The 17,749-nt window shown below is 34.3% G+C and overlaps 1 protein-coding gene across 1 annotated transcript; it reads left to right on the plus strand.

The window, feature by feature from the left end:
• Positions 1–848: 848 nt before the first annotated feature.
• Positions 849–10,093, plus strand: LOC132725141 (flavin-containing monooxygenase 5-like). Its single transcript, XM_060710229.1, is given in 8 exon segments — positions 849–959; positions 961–1,083; positions 1,085–1,150; positions 1,152–1,190; positions 7,035–7,328; positions 7,717–8,268; positions 8,701–8,866; positions 9,806–10,093. Coding segments are annotated over 8 exon segments (1,584 nt in total). The 5' UTR covers positions 849–863; the 3' UTR covers positions 10,054–10,093.
• Positions 10,094–17,749: the final 7,656 nt, after the last annotated feature.

Here is a 17,749-nt window from a genome sequence, read left to right on the forward strand (position 1 = left end):
TCATAACTGAACCTTCGTTAAAACTTGGGCCAAAATCGTTATCTGCCTTTATACAAAATGAATATCAAGGTCATGAGGACACAATGTAGAACTCTTTGTTATCACTTCAGAGGCCGTATATGTTGGCCATGTTTTTAACCTGTTTACATCAATATTGACATAGAGGGATGTCGAAAATTCTTATATAAAATGTTTTAACTATATTTATCGTTTAAACCGGAGCCGTTACTCATATACATGTATTCAACATTCCACAGCGTACTAGCGTAGAGAGTGTTTGCTTCGGAAGTGTAGAGATCCTGGTTCGGTTCGAATTCTGGATAAGGCATTTTTATTTTATTGTACATTTTTTGTTATGAATATTTTTCAACTAACTGGAATTTTTCCTCGTAAATTCCATAAACACAAGGCTTTATGACAACAATAAGTGTTAAACAGGATCGAATTAAACAGTGTTAAGGTCAACGCAGTCGAAATCTGAGGTGCTAAATTATTGAATCATACGCTGTGGAACGCAAAAGATATATTTGTTATTAAAATATAATAAAAAAACATCCAAATTGTTCTAATGACTGTTTAAAAAAATTATAATGCATTACATTTTGTTCTTTTCACAATTAAACTTTTAGCTGAAATAAATCAAAAGTCATATGCCCAAAGTCATAACTTAAATATAAAAAAGACCTGTTAGTTGAACCTCCAATTTATAAGTGGCTCTCCAAGGCGTCCATAGTTATCAGTGTTTGTTATCGCAATATACGTCAACAGAGGTTGACATGTTTATAGTATGTGTACCGCAGTGGTTTAGTGTACATGTATCTTATGGGATATCATTTTGAAAAATACGAAAAGATAAGTAAAGAATGAAAAGCATAGCAGTGATCGGGGCAGGTGCTAGTGGTTTAACAGCTATCAAATGCTGTCTGGACGAGGGACTTGAACCTGTATGTTTTGAGAGGGGTAAACTATATAAGTGGATTATGGCATTACACAGAAGATGTAGAGGAAGGTCAGGCATGTGTGATGAAATCTACGGTGATCAATACATCAAAGGAGATGATGTGTTACAGTGATTTTCCTATCCCCAGGAGAGTTTCCGATCTACATGCATAATAAGTATGTCGATAGATATTTCCATATGTACGCGGACAAAGTTCGGACTGAGAAAGTACATAAACTTCAATACAGAGGTAAACATTACATTTTATTCCATTAATTATTTAGTCCAATCGCACGTTAAAATCGTTCATTACGTTGACGTCAAAACAGTTAAAATTATGTAAAGTTATACAGTAGGGTATTTAAGTTGGGGTGTCATCAAAACTTTAGTAACGTCATCAGCCGTTCGCCCTCTTTTTAATGATAAAATCGGCAAGAATGAATAAAGCTGAAAGCCGTTCAAGGAAACAATTTTCAGCGCTTTTGTGCTAACAGTAACTAGGAAAGAGTAAAACTTTTTTGTTCATTTAAAATATTAATTTATCATGATACTTTCTAAAATAAGACGTCATGCTTACAAAATCCATCTACTCTTCAATAATTTTCTAAATTTTTCATCATGATAAAATGATTTATTTACAGGATGTAAATTAAATTTAACATAATGAATGGCTGTCGATGCTATCATTAAAAAAGAGGCGAAACGGCTGATGACGTTACTTAAAATTTTGATGACACTCCAACTTACCCTTTAACTTTAACAGAAAAGCATTTTTGAAGGTTTTTAATATCAAATGTTGACGTTTACGAATCGTACGATAAAAGGATTTATTATCATGAGAAAATATATGTTTTTGTGACTTAAAATTAAAAATGCCGCATCTCATCGGATAGTGTGGTTATTATCAGTCAAAATTCACATGAAGTAAAGCTTGCACAGGGCCAGAAATTTGTTAGTATGCTCCTTTGAATGTTGGCTATGAATCCATAACATTGATTTACTCGAACACAGTTGGGATATGTTAAAAATACATGAATACCTACCGTCCGTCAATTGTGTTTCGTGCGCCGACATGTATATACTGGTACAGCTGTCGACGTTTGAACTGCTATCTGCCCATTTGATTGTACGGTTTGTGTGTGTGTGTGTGTGTGTGTGTGTGTGTGTGTGTGCGTGTGTGTTGGTGTGCGTGCGTGCGTGCGTGCGTGTGTGTGTGTGTGTGTGTGTGTGTGTGTGTGTATAAAATATCGTTTATACCGTTAAAATCTAATTCGGAAGACGATTACCTACATGTGTGCATAAAGGTTTGGTTCTGTATTGTATATTTCTCGATTGACAATATCATTACTACAAGAAAAGAGTTAAAGGTAACTCCGCAATAAATTTTTAATAACTTTTGATTTCATTCGCGTTGCGGTTGTCTACAAAGTAGACTAAAATAGAGAAAAACAGAATCTTTAAAGAAAGTCCAACACAACAAAATTGAAAATCTTGCAGGCTCGGTTTGATTGAGCCTGTTAAAGGACGGTACTGGAAAAGTTACCGTCCACGCCCCCTAGCACCGGCTTAAGCAGAATTCAACATTTAACACTAAAATACACGCAAACATATACCTACTTTAGGTAGCCGATTGTGGTCATTATAATCCGCGATATTTTGTTTTGGATGCATGCCTTGTAAAAAAAGTCGAGTTTGAGCATTAAGTCTCGACTTTTTATGCTGCGAAATGTCTCTGAGCTAAACAGTCCAGGGTTTTTCCCCCAAAAGTCGCGGTTAATTATATAAAATGAAATGAATATTCAACAAAAAGTCGCGGACCTGTTAATTATTTTTTCCCCTCGACTTCTACAAACACTTGCGAAAAAATATCGCGGATTTCTTTCTGTTCCAGACAAACGACGGATAAAATGTAAAGTCAAACAATGGACACTACCGGCCACTGAAGTCAAAATATTCCTTGCAGTTTCCAACAACTGTTATAAAATATCAACGTTTATACGTTCCCCGCGATATTTTGTAAAATTTCGGCAGAAAATCTCGCGGATTTGTAAGGATAAATGGCAGTATAAAGCCTTGCTGACAGAAATATAATCTTCGGCTAGAGCGTCTGGTCATATTTATTTCATTCAGGCTATATTCACCGTAGGGAACGTGTTACAGTATCGCGTTTTTCGGTTACAGTATAGAATTTTCAAGATGGAGGATTATTTGTTTGGAGGACAGGTAGGTGATTTTTATTCCGATCCATACTACAAGTAGTTTAATTTCTAAAAGAAGTTTTTGTGCTTTGCTTGTAAGGAACATAATCCGGTATCTAGTCATATATTTCTTCAGATTCTGCACCGCAGATTTATCGCTATAATTTCTCATAAATATGCAGGTTTGACAGTTTGAAAATTTGAATCGAGAGACCAACGCATTTTTCTCCAATTTCGACATTATTTATGAATGCCTAAAAAAAGTAAATCTGCAAAACGTTAGTCCTTTATGTTAGGAAGCGTTTATAAAAGTAAATGACCAGTTGAACCTATTTTCCTGTTCTTTAAATGCGTTTGAAAAAATAAACAATGTTACAGTATAGAGCGAGGCGATTTGTGCAGGGCTACAGCATAGACCTAGCGATTTTTATTCGATTTTGTTACAGTTTTATACCAGATTTCGGTTACAGTTTAGACTTCGATATTTTCTATATATACTAGGTAAAATGTATAAATGTTACATAGACTTTTAAATCTCTGTGAGCTTATTGGCCCGATGGCTATTCGTCCGTCTGTCGTACAAAAATGTGTGCAATCTCATCCGCTCAGTAACTACTTGACTAAATGTGATGAAATTTACATGACTTTCTACCAATTTAATTTTCGAAAACATAGATTTCGAAAAAAGCAATGCTTAAAGACCCTTCTCATCTCGAACCAAAAGCATTCAAATCAAATCAAATCAAATCAAATCATGATCATGGCGTCATTTCGAATGCTTCTATGTTGAAGTAACGATTATTTTTATTATTATTACATTAAAAGTCGTTTTCTTTTAATTTCAGATATCCTGTTAGCAGTTTTCATGTTTCTAAAAAAGAAAATAATATTGAAAGTTATAGAGTATAAATTAAAGGTCAGACAATGTCAATATCTTCTCTAGTGAGCCTGATGGAGGTACATAATAGTGCCAAAGTCGGATAAGGCCGTCGACTTCAAATCATCTTTCCTTTACTGCTGTAGTTGAAATCCAATCATGACTTTGGATTCTTTGTATGTGAGGAATCTATCAAGCTAATTTACGGAAGGTCGGTGGTTCTAGCCAGGTGCCCGTGTCTTAAATGTTTCACAAAAGGGTATCTGGGGTCTTTCTTTACACTAAAGCAGGAATGTTTTCACATGTCCTCAGTGTCGTTGAAACTTTAAATCCAAGAAAGCCAAACGTAACAAACCCCTTTTAAATACTAATAAAATACATTATGGTAGATGGAAATTGCAACTTAAAATAAGATTTAAGTAATAAATAATAATAAGAGCATCGAAACACGAGGCTATCTGATTTATCAGATTGCCGAGTGTTTTGATGTTCTTTCTCTTTAACATTAAAATACGTTCCCTGTTGTCACAATATGAAACCCCGGAGAAAAGTAACCAATGAACGAGCATCTAGATATGAAATTTCTGTCGCTTTCCCTTTTTTCTGCCGTCACAATAAGTAAACCCCAGCAAAAATGAGCCAATCAATGGGCATGCTCTGGAGTGCGGGTAACTAATACCTGCACTCCAGTTAACTCACAGTGCATGTATGCGATTTAACTCGGACACATTTTCAACATAAAGGTCCCCAAACTATGATACAAGGTTTTGCAGTATTGCTCACTTAAATACTGTTTAATCATTCTTAGGGTATTGCCTGCTTGTTTAATTGTGTCTTTTGACAGCTTATCTATGGTATGCAGGCTTCATAATCTCCGATCCCCTCTCAAAATTCATTTTATTTTTAGTTTTCACTCATTGTATTCTCATTTAGGGCACATGCAATTTCTAATATTGGGGTAATATGCCGCTTTTCATAGAATGGGCAATAACGTGTCACATTGAAGGTTCCATGATAACCGCCAATATGAAACATATCCACAGATGTTAAAAAATCTAAAGTGTACCAGTTCATGGTTTAATGTGAATTCTCCTGAAGCCGGTGCTGAAGGAGGCGTGGATGGTAGCTTGCAGTTAGTTACCACTACCGTCCATGAACAGGTTTAATCAAACTCAGCCTGCAACATGTTCATGCTTTCCGTGTTGGACTTCTATTTAGGATTAATTTTTCTCTATTTTATTACAAATAGGCATTATAATGTGTAATGAAATCAAGCAATAATCTTTCTTCTCTCAATACAATTCGATAAAAGTTACTGTTGTTGTCGTGAAAACAGTCCTTTTTTAGGACATTACTTATTCTGCAAAAAGTCTCAATCTGAAACTTAAAGGATGAAAAATAGCAAATTATAACTTTTCTGCTCAAGAAAAAAAGTTATACAACCTTTCAAGAATGTATTAAATAGAAATGTATGAGTTATTTCATAAAAATAATGGATACACTAACTTTGTTTGAAATTTGGCAAGTATCTAAACTGTAACCGAAATCTGGGTATAAACTGTAACAAAATTGGATCAAAGTCGCTAGGTCTATGCTGTAACCCTTCAAAATTAACCTCGCTCTATACTGTAACATTGTTTACTTCTTCAAACGCCTTTTACCAACATGAAAATAGGTTCAACTGGTCATTTACTTTTATAAACGTTTCTAAACACAATGGACTAACATTTTGTAGATTTACTTTATCAAGGCATGCTTAAATAATGTCGGAATGGGAGAAAAATGCGTTGATCTCTCGATTCAAATTTTCAAACCGTCAAATCTGCACATTTATGAGACAATATAGCGATAAATCTGCGGTGCAGGGTCTGAAGAAATATATGACTAGATATCGGATTCTGTTCCTTACAAGCAAAGCATAAAAACATCTTTTAGAAACTAAACTACTTGTAGTATGGACCTGAATAAAAATCGCCTACTTCTCTTTCCATAAAAAATCCTCCATCTTGAAAATTCTATACTGTAACCGAAAAACGCGATACTGTAACACGTTCTCTACGGTGATATTCTCCCGTATATACCGTTAGCAACTTGTATATCTAATGTTATAATAATGCAAATAAATGTCTCGAATTCTGACAGGTTTACCGTGACGAACCGAAACGCACACAAATATCAATGTATTTGTAATTCTATATTGTAGCCGGTTATTGTTCAACAATGTTGACCTTGCTTCGTAAAGAACATTCGAATAAATACTGACCATGCAGTATCTGTCGAATATAACGATATATTTGTAAACTTCACTCGTCAGTAAGGTGTGGTATATTAGTATAGATGTTTGACTACCGATATGAAGGTCTCTGGTTCGATTCCTTATCAACACTGCGTAGAGATTTTTAATTTACTTGCAAGAATTAATTTGAAATCTTTTTACTACACCTGGTCTGAGTACTTTGCATGTATCAGTGTTTACGAGATACGCGCCATTACCATGCGGTTGATCTTACTATAATATTAAAGTACATAACATGAGGTTTTAGGATTAGTATTATATAATATAAATGAGCAACTGTATGTTGTAATTAAGGATGTATCAACACTAAAGTGAAATTTTATATATGTATAAAATTATTCTTCTGAACCAATTTCCAAACATCCACGAATATGTTAAATATGTACTGCAAATATTTATTTGCATTATAAGTAATCACTAAAATCTATGCTTTTATTTTTATTGAAAAAAAAAATTGGCTTAAACTTTATCGAAAATAGATTTCTAATTACCTCTCTTATTTACATGAAATGTAGATTCAGCAATATATTTACAAATAATGCTTTTTTGAACTTATAATATTGATAAATCTTCATTTGAGCATCAGATTCATGATATAAAACCATAAAAATTTTGAGTTACAGGATCATTAGGTGCAGTCTAGCTAAGCAAGTTTCATAAGCTCTATTCAGTAGGCGTAGTTATCGTTTCAATTTTATCATTTAGTCAAACAATTATATCCAGGTGCTGTCTGTGAAACCAACCAAAACGTTTAACAGTGATGGGCAATGGGAAATCGCCATAAAGACATCTGATAAAGAAGAGACCCGTGTATTCGACGCTGTCCTCATATGTACTGGTCATCATGCTGAAAAGAACATACCAAATTTTCCCGGACTAAACAAGTTCAAGGGCAAGGTCACGCATACACACGACTATAAAGATTATCATGGGTACGAAGACAAAAACGTCCTGATTATTGGCATTGGAAATTCTGGCGGCGACGTTGCAACAGAACTTAGCCGAATATCGTCACAGGTTTGAAATAAATTATAATCTTTATCTTTCTTAATTTTTGTCATTGCATTTGGGTCTGAATCTATATACACGAGATTTTATTTACAGGAGCACCACATGTTTGGACAGTATCAATTCCTACGGACTGTAATGAATATATATTGTCGTATTTATGAAACACTTTCGAGCCATTATTTAGTTTTGAATATTATAAAACATTTCGAATTGATTAGATTTCAAGAGCCCCTTTAAATAATGACCATGCCAGTCTTAGTCATACGGATGTTTTCAAACACTAAAAACTTAAAAAGATACATTAGCGATTTCTCTTGTTGTTAACCTGTAGTTCAATATAATTCTTCTTTAAAAGAAACTCATTCACATTGGATTTTATTAAATCATATTTTAGGTTTATCTGAGTACAAGATCAGGTTCATGGATTTTCCATCGTGTAGATGATAAAGGACTTCCTGGTGACATGATGCATTCAACTCGCTTGAACACAAAGCTTTTAAAGTCTTTTCCAAATATGTTGATATCGCTCGCAGAAAAGAAACTCAACAATAAATTTGATCATGAAAAGTATTGCCTAAAACCCAAACATGGTCTGTTCTCTGCACACCCAACCTTGAATGATGAGTTGCCAAATAGAATCATTTCTGGAGGTGTTATTGTAAAAGCCAATGTTGCAGAGTTCACAGAAACTGGGGCGATCTTTGAAGACGGTACAAAAATTGATAATTTGGATGCTGTAGTTCTAGCAACGGGTTACATTTTTGGATTTCCATTCATTGATAAAAGTGTGATAGAGGTGAAAGCCAACAAAGTCAATCTATACAAGTACATGTTTCCACCCGACTTGCAAAAACATACGATGGCAATCATCGGTTGCTTCCAGCCACTTGGTGCAATTATGCCAATGAGCGAAATGCAATGTCGCCTTGCTACAAGGGTGTTTAAGGTAATTATTGGTATTTTGATACACTTAGACATATTTTCTAGATATTTCATCTCAGTCTTATACCGGAATTGCTACTACAAACCGGTTATTCAGTGTTATTTGCAATTTCTTGTTTTAAAGCAGTTATAAAATACTATAATTGCAAATTTTAAATATTTTTTTTCAATTTTAGGCCCCGAAGGTGACCCCATTTATTTTAAATATTTTATTTCTAAACATTGTTTGATGCTTTGAGTTGATTCTTATGCTTCCTTTTATGAATATTCAAGTTTTCTTTCGTTATGTTTGAAATTAAAGGAATTCTTATCAAGAGAATTTAGTTTGACAATTTAAAAGGTCACTGTGATTTACCATATGTTTAGTACACGTTTTTAATTAAGTGTCTTACATATATTTTCATATGATATCTAATAAGATAGTAGATATTTCCAGGGATTAAAGACGTTGCCAGAAAGTACCGAGATGTGGGAAGACATTAAAAGCAAGCAAGCGGCTATGGGTATGAGATACAAACAGTCTTTGAGACACACAATACAAGTGGATTATGTCCCTTACATGGATGAACTGGCTGAAATGGTTGGCTGTAAGCCTAACGTCAGTAAGTGATAATGTATGAATCTAACAGACAAAAATATCAAACACTATATAAATATTAACCTTTAAGTAATTACTTGGTCAAAAATTGACTGAAAATAATTGATAACAAAGTACATATTGTTTTTCCCTTTAATGTTCCGATGTTCCATATCATATAGTCGGACAGTTTTTGTATAGGATCAGTTCAGAACTGCCAGATATGTATTGATAATGAAAATTGAAAGGTTTAATGGCTAAAATTGTTGAAAACTGTGTCGGGTCAGGTTTCCTACCGTCTCAGCTCAGTATATGACCAAAGTACGTTACCTCGTTGATACTTATGATACTTTTGTCTGGATTGAATTGCACAACTTTTTCATCCAAAGATATTTGTGACTTCTTGTTAGTTTTCTAGGAAATATTTGTGGGGTGGATCGCCCGACGAGATGAAACAAAGGAATATGTTATTAAATGAAAGTTTAAAACGAATAAAAAACACTCAAAGATTAAAAGGTTTCGCCGGATTTGCATCGAACTTCTTTACTTCTTTAACTGGGAATAGATGATAGAAAAAATAGGATTTTATATTAGGTTTATTGTGCGGGCCCTTATCTGTGCGAAAATATTTACTGAAACTTTTAGTGAAATTTTTATTTCCAAACCAATATCAATTAAGTCAAAATTTGTTCTGGCTCAGATTTTCCTTCTCATGCTCCCGTTACACATTACTTTTGTTATTTTCATGTTTAAATTACTCGAACACTTCTGGCAGGGATAGATGACTACCTATTCATTCATGGTTGGTTTCCGTATTTTTCATGATGAAAAAAATCTTAGTATTGTAAAAGCTACATGTAATATCTTATAACTCTTAAAAAAGCAATGCTATTTTAAACAGATATCCATATTTATTATTTTACACAATATTTTTTGCTTGTCTAATGTCCTTTTTCATTCCCAGGAAAACTTATTCTGACTGATCCAAAACTTGCGATGGAAGTTTTCTTTGGACCTTGCACCCCTTGTCAATATCGATTAATGGGACCGGGGCCTTGGAAAGGTGCACGGAATGCCATTATGACACAATGGGAGCGTGTATACAAACCACTTCAGACAAGACCTTGTGCTAAAACTGAACGCAAAAGTTCAGGGGCAATTTATATGTTGATCGTCGCTGTAATAGCTGTTCTGTTATATTTTATTCTGTAAACATTTACGAGTATTTAATATCATCATATAAGATGTTGTATAAATTAAGAAAAACCATCATGGGACCTTCGATGACTTTTCATTTAATTTTTTTTCTTTTTTTTTTTCTTTTTTATTGTCATTAATTATTGAACAAATAACTGAATATTCTGTTAATATGTTGCCCGCTTTTTTCTCAGGTACTTAATCTGTAATGCGCAGACAGGCTTCAAAAGATCTGATCCCCTCTTAAATCTTATTTTTTTAGTTCCGCCCATTGTTTTTCATTTATAGCACACACCTGTTTTGCTTAGGAACCTCACGGTAATTTTCATGGAATGACATTACGGTATCACATTGAGGTAAACGGAAAAAGGGACCGAGTAAGAGTACACTTTGCATATTTAGCCCCGCCTATAAATTAAGCACGAATTTCTTATAAAGCGTTATCATCATGATTAAAATAGACTATAAATCTGTGGAAATGATCAGTGTTACTGTATATTATGGTGCTTTCATTCATATGCCAAATAATTTAATCAGCATATGAACCTATGTGAGGATATCAAGTTAGATGACTAAAGGATCATCTGAATGTACATACAATTTATACTTATGTTCATATGAAAAATATATTAGGAATCACATCATAAGAGGACCAAGTTTACAATATATAATTTTCATTGAACAGATACAACGCAATCACGTGAGATGACCAGGGAATCATTTAGATGTACATTTACTATTTTTTCATTGAACAGATATCAGCGGGTCACGTACTTGATGACCACGGGATCATCTACTTGTACACATAAAATAATTTTCATTGAACTGATATCAGTGGATCACGTAAGGTGACCAGGTGATCATCTAGATATACATGTCCTCTTTCTTATTATGGAAGGGATATATAAGGGGATAACGTAAGATGACCAGGGGATCGTCTAGATGTGCATACAGTATAAAATTCATTGAACAGATATCAGGGGATCACCTAAGATGACCAGGGGATCATTTAGATGTGCATATACTATAATATTCATTGAACAGATATAAGGGGATCACATAAGATGACCAGGGGATCATCTACATGTACATATACTCTTTTTAATTATGGAACGGATATATGGAGATCACGAAAGATGACAAGGGAATCAACTATATTTACTTTAACTATAGTATCCATTGAACAGAAATAAAGGGATCACGTAAAATGACAAAGGGATCGTCTATATGTACATATACTATAGCATTCATTGAACAGAAGTAAAGGGATCACGTGAGATGAGCAGGGGATCATCTACATGTACATTTATTCTTTCTTATGATGGAACAGATATATGGGCATCGTGTAAGCAGACCAGGGGATCATCTAGATGTGCACATAATATAATATTCATTGAACAGAAATAAAGGAATACCGATCACGTTAGATGACAAGGGGATCATCTACATGTAAATTTATTCTTTCTTATTACGGAACAGATATATGGGTATCATGTAAGCTGACCAGGGATTCATCTAGATGTACACATACTTTAGTATTAATTGAACATATATAAGGAGATCACGTAATATGACAAGTGGGTCATCTAGATTTACATATACTACAGTTTTCATTGAACAGATATCAGGTGATCACGTAAGTTGACCAGGGAATCATCTTAATGTACATATACCGTACTTTTCATTTAACAGATATAAGGGGATCACGTAAGATGACCAGTGGGCCATCTAGATGTACATATTCTATATTTTGCATTGAACAGATATAAGGGGATAACTTAAGATGACCAGGGGATCATCTAATTTTACATATGCCATAGTTTTTATTGACCATAAATAAGGGGATCACATAAGATGACCAGCGGATCATCTAGATGAACACATAGTATAGTTTTTATTGAACAGAAAGAAATAAGGAGATCAGGTACGTCGGCCATCTTTGTGTACATACTCTTTTTCATTATGGAACAGATATGAGGGGATCGCGTAAAAGGATCAGGTGATCATCTTGATGTACATAATTATACTATAGCTTTCATTGAACAGAAGTAAGGGGATCGCGTAAGATAACCAGATGATCATCTAGATGTATAAATACTATTTGCGTCCGTGGCCAAGTGGTTAAGGTCGTTGACTTCAAACCACTTGCCCCTCACCGCTTTGGGTTCGAATCCCGACAGGGACTTTGGATTCTTTCATGTGATGAAGCTATCCAGCTTGCTTATGGAACGTCGGTGGTTCTTATCAGGTGCCCGTTCGTGCCTGAAATAATGCACGGAAGGGTACCTGAAGTCGCCCTCCACCAGTAAAGCTGGAACGTCGTGATAATCTTACGTGATCCACTTATTTCTGCTCAATGAAAACTATAGTATATGTAACTCTAGATGATCCTCTCGTCATTTTACGTGATTCCTTTATATATGTTCCTTATTATAAAAGAGTATATGAACATCTACATGATCCCCTTGTAATCGTACGTGATTCCTTTATTTCTGTTCAATGAAAACTATAGTATTTGTACATCTACTCTAGATGATCCCCTGGTCATTTTACGTGATCCCATCATATCTGTTCCAAAATGAAAAAGAAAATGTACATCTACATGATATCCATGTAATCTAACGTGATCCCCTTATTTCTGTTCAATGAAAACTATAGTATATGTACATCTAGATGATCCCCTGGTCATTTAACGTGATCCCCTTATTTCTGTTCAATGAATACTATAGTATATGCACATCTAGACGATACCCTGGTCATTTTACGTGATCCTCTAACATATGTTCCATAATGAAAAAGAGTTTATGTATATCTAGATAAATTCTAGTAATCTTAAGTGATTTCATTATTTCTGTTCAATGAAAACTATAGTTACTGTATATTTGCATCTAGATAATCCCCTGGTCATTTTATGTGATCTGTTCCATAATGAAAAAAGTGTAAATGTACATCTAAATAATCCCTTGTAATGTTACGTGATCCCCTAATTTCTGTTCAATGAAAACTATAGTATATGTACATCTACATGATCCCCTTGTCATTTTACGCGATCCCCTCATATATGTTCCATAATGAAAAAGAGTATGAACATCTATATGATCTCCTGGTCGTCTTACCTGATCCCCTAATTTCTTTCTCTTTAATGAAAACTAAAGTATGTGTTTATTTAGATGCACCGCTGGTCATCTTACGTGACCCCCTTATTTCTGTTTAATGAATACTATAGTATATGTACATCTAGATGATACCCTTGTCATCTTACGTGATCCCTTTATTAAATGTATCTGTTCCATTATAAGAAATAGAATATGTACATCTACATGATCCCCTTGTCATTTTACGCGATCCCCTTGTATCTTTTCCATAAGAAAAAGAGAATGTACACATATATGATCCCCTGGTCGTCTTATCTGATCTCTTTATTTCTTTCTGTTTTATGAAAACTAAAGTGTGTGTTCATCTAGATGATCTGCTGGTCATCTTACGTGATCCTTTTATTTCTGTTCAATGAATACCATAGTATATGTACATCTAGATGTTCCCCTGGTCATCTTACGTGATCCCCTTATTTCTTTTCAATGAAAACTATAGTATATGTACATCTAAATGATACCCTTGTCATCTTACGTGATCCCCTTATTTCTTTTCAATGAAAATTATAATATATGTCATTCTAGATGATACCATTGTCATCTTACGTGATCCCCTTATTTCGGTTCAATGAATACTATAGTATATGTACATCTAGATGATCCCCTTGTCATCTTACGTGATCCCCTTATTTCTGTTCAATGAATACTATAGTATATGTACATCAGATGATACCCTTGTTATCTTACGTGATCCCCTTATTTCTTTTCAATGAATACTATAGTATATGTACATCTAGATGATACCATTGTCATCTTACGTGATCCCTTTATTTCTGTTCAATGAAGTCTATAGTATATGTACAACTACATTATCCCCTTGTCATCTTACGCGATCCCCTCATATATGTTCCATAATGAAAAAGAGTATGTACATCTACATGATCTCCTGGTCGTCTTACCTGATCCCCTTATTTATTTCTCTTTTATGAAAACTAAAGTATGTATTTATTTAGATGACCCGTTGGTCATCTTACGTGGTCCCCTTGCTTCAGTTTAATGAAAATTAAAGTATATGTACATCTAGATGATACCCTTGTCATCTTACTTGATCCCCTTATTAAATGTATCTGTTCCATAATAAGAAATAGAATATGTACATCTACATGATCCCCTTTCCATTTTACGCAATCCCCTCGTATCTGTTCCTTAATGAAAAAGAGTATGTACACATAGATGATCTCCTGGTCGTCTTATCTGATCTCCTTATTTCTTTCTGTTTACTGAAAACTAAAGTATGTGTTCATCTAGATGATCCACTGGTCATCTTACGTGATCCTTTTATTTCTATTCAATGAATACTTTAGCATATGTACATCTAGATGATCCCCTGGTTATCTTACGTGATCCCCTTATTTCTGTTCAATGAATACTATAGTATATGTACATCTAGATGATACCCTTGTCATCTTACGTGATCCCCTTATTTCTGTTCAATGAATACAATAGTATATGTACATCTAGATGATCCGCTGGTCATCTTACGTGATCCCCTTATTTGTTTTCAATGCATACTATAGTATATGTACATCTAGATGATCCCCTGGTCATTTTACGTGATCCCCTTATTTCTGTTCAATGAATACTATAGTATATGTACATCTAGATGATACCCTTGTCATCTTACGTGATCCCCTTATTTATGTTCAATGAATACTATAGTATATGTACATCTAGATGATACCCTTGTCATCTTGCGTGATCCCGTTAAACGATGTATTTGTTCCAAAATAAGAAATATATGTACATCTAGATGATCACCTGTTTATGATACGTGACCCCCTTATTTCTTTTTAAAGAAAACTATAGTATTGAACATCTAGGTGATCCCCTTGTCATTTTACGCGATACCCTCATATCTGTTCCATAATGAAAAAGAGTATGTACATCTAGATGATCCCCTGGTCATCGTACGTGGGCCCCTTATTTCTTTCTGTTCAAATAAAAACTATATTAAATGTACATCTACATGATCCCCTTGTCATCTACGTGATCCCCTTATCATCTTACGTGATCCCTTTATTTCTTTTCAATGAATACTATAGTATATGTGCATCTACATATTCCCCTTGTATTCTTACATGATCTCCTAACATCTGTTCCATAATAAAAAAGAGTTTATGTACATATAGATGATCCCCTTGTCATTTATTTCAACCCCTCATATATGTTCCAGAATGAAAAAGAGTATATACATCTAGATGTCACCTGGTCATCTTACGTGATCCACTTATTTCTGTTCAATGAAAACTATAGTATATGTACATCTAGATGATCCCTTGGTCATTTTATTTGATCCCCTTACATCCGATATGTAATGAAAAAAAGTTTATGTACATCAAGATGATCTTGTAATCTTACGTGATCCCCTTATTTCTGTTCCATGAAAACTATAGTATATGTACATCTAGATAATCCCCTGGGCATCTTACGAGATACCCTTATATCTGTTCCATAATAAAAATGTTTATATGTATTCCCCTAACATATGTTCTTTAAGAACTACAGTGTTTATACACCTTAAAGACCAAATGACCCTTCTTCATATGTATTCCATCACTAGTAATGTATATTTACATCATCTTACATTAACCTCTCATGGATCTTCTATCAAAACTAGTATATGTTCCTGCAGATGATCTCTTGGTCCTCTTATAATGTGATTCCTCATATATCTTTCATGATCATAAGTATACATTGTGTACATGTGCATTCAGATGATCTTATAATAATCTTACTTGATATCCTAACATAGGTTCATCTGCTGATTAAATTATTAGGCATATGAATGAAAAACAATTATTGTACAGTTGTATGTCCTGAAGTTTAACCTTTTCCCTTATATAAGCGTGTTTCGACGGCTTTTTGCCCCCCCCCCCTTTTTTGAGGCCTCAAACATTGAAAAAATGCCCTATTTAGGCCCCAAACACTGTCTTTTGTTTGAGAAATGTTGTTAAAAAAGTGACCATTTTTTCGGCGCCGTCCCCATCCAAATATTACATCAGGGGGTTGCCAGAAGGGGGATGTGCCCCCTTCTGTTTGGGGGGTTTGAAGGGGGGCGGAGTCCCCCTCATCGCCAAGAAAATTTTGGACTTGTGAGAGGCTTAAAATGACCCCAGGTCGATCATAAGGTAACGTGTAACCAACGCTGAAAAGCCTTTGACTGTATCTCAATCCCTTGAGAAGTTGCAGCACTTTGAAATAAATTTTGATGGAAAAAATCGAGGCAAAAAAGTGATTTTTTGCAATTTTGAGATGTCCCCTCGTTGCCATGGTAACAGGAAATTTAAGACCGAGCATGTCGTTACAAAGGCAATGGTCCAGTCAACATTTGTGCCAAGTTTGATTAGTATTGAAGCATTTTTCATAGTTTCATAGCAGTTTGAACTTGTAACAGGAGGCTTTTCAGTGAAAATGGCCATTTTTCACAATATGCTCATGGGGGAAAGGGTTAAAGCCTGTTTCCATTTTCTAGACATATGCATAAATTTATTAGGAGGATTAAGCATATGCATTATTTCACAGTGACGCTGATGATTTCCATAGATTAAGTCTATTTTAATCAGGATGATAACGCTTTATCAGAAATTCGTGCTTAATTTATAGGCGGGGCTAATATGCAAAGTGTTCTCTCACTCGATCCCTTTTTCCGTTTACCTCACATTGAGGGTTGCATGCTGGTCACATCAGTTAAGAGCATTCTTGAAGACTTCCATTTTAAACTGGCAACTAAGAGCTTTTTGCTTAAATAACTTTATAATTTGATATGAAATAAAGACAGGAATTATTCCCTTAAAGATAAGAATTGTTTAACAAATTATTTTGTTTATTTAAAAAAAACAACAACATACAATGTATATTTAATATTCAAAGCTAAATTAATAGAGGGTTTATGTACTTTTTGTCGTACTTGAACATCTGCAGAGGCACGAAGATGCATTTAAAGCCGAAACCCGTTTGACTTCTGCAGATGTAAATATATTATTCATGCTTTTTAAGAATGATTTCAGCAAGAGAGAGAAAAAAATGAATATTAGAAGCAAATGGTTGATATTGGTATATGTGTCTTCACATATTATTCACATATGAAATCACTGCGATATAACCTGACCGTGTAAGTGCATTGCTTAAGCTTACAGAAAGGAACTGGGTACATTTACTTCAGCTTTAATTATGGCATATTGATATCAATTTATTTATTCCAGACTCATCGATATACATCATTAAAACACGCCTTTCTATAACAGCTATTAGAGACTGAAGGTATTAGATGTTTATTTCTGAAAGTAGTCCTTTTCATCCAGGAAGCTTAGTTTACTAAGTTTATATGGGGCATGAGTTCCAGCCTTAATGGAGGCCTTTCTTCATTTTTGTTAACTTTGTTATTATTTTTTGTCTTGTCGGATTATTTTTTAACTAAATATTTCAATATCTGGCGAACCTCACTTACTTTTTGTAGAAAATGTTTAGAATTGTATCTAGAAAGATATGTCGAGTTGACAAATAAGATTGGTTTTCTGAACCCACCTTCTTTTTGTTTCAAATCTGACTGATACATGTGT

Source organism: Ruditapes philippinarum, unplaced genomic scaffold (genome assembly GCF_026571515.1).
Source record: "Ruditapes philippinarum isolate M1 unplaced genomic scaffold, ASM2657151v2 ctg13775_1_1_1_1, whole genome shotgun sequence".
In the NCBI taxonomy this organism is placed as follows: Eukaryota; Metazoa; Mollusca; class Bivalvia; order Venerida; family Veneridae; genus Ruditapes; species Ruditapes philippinarum.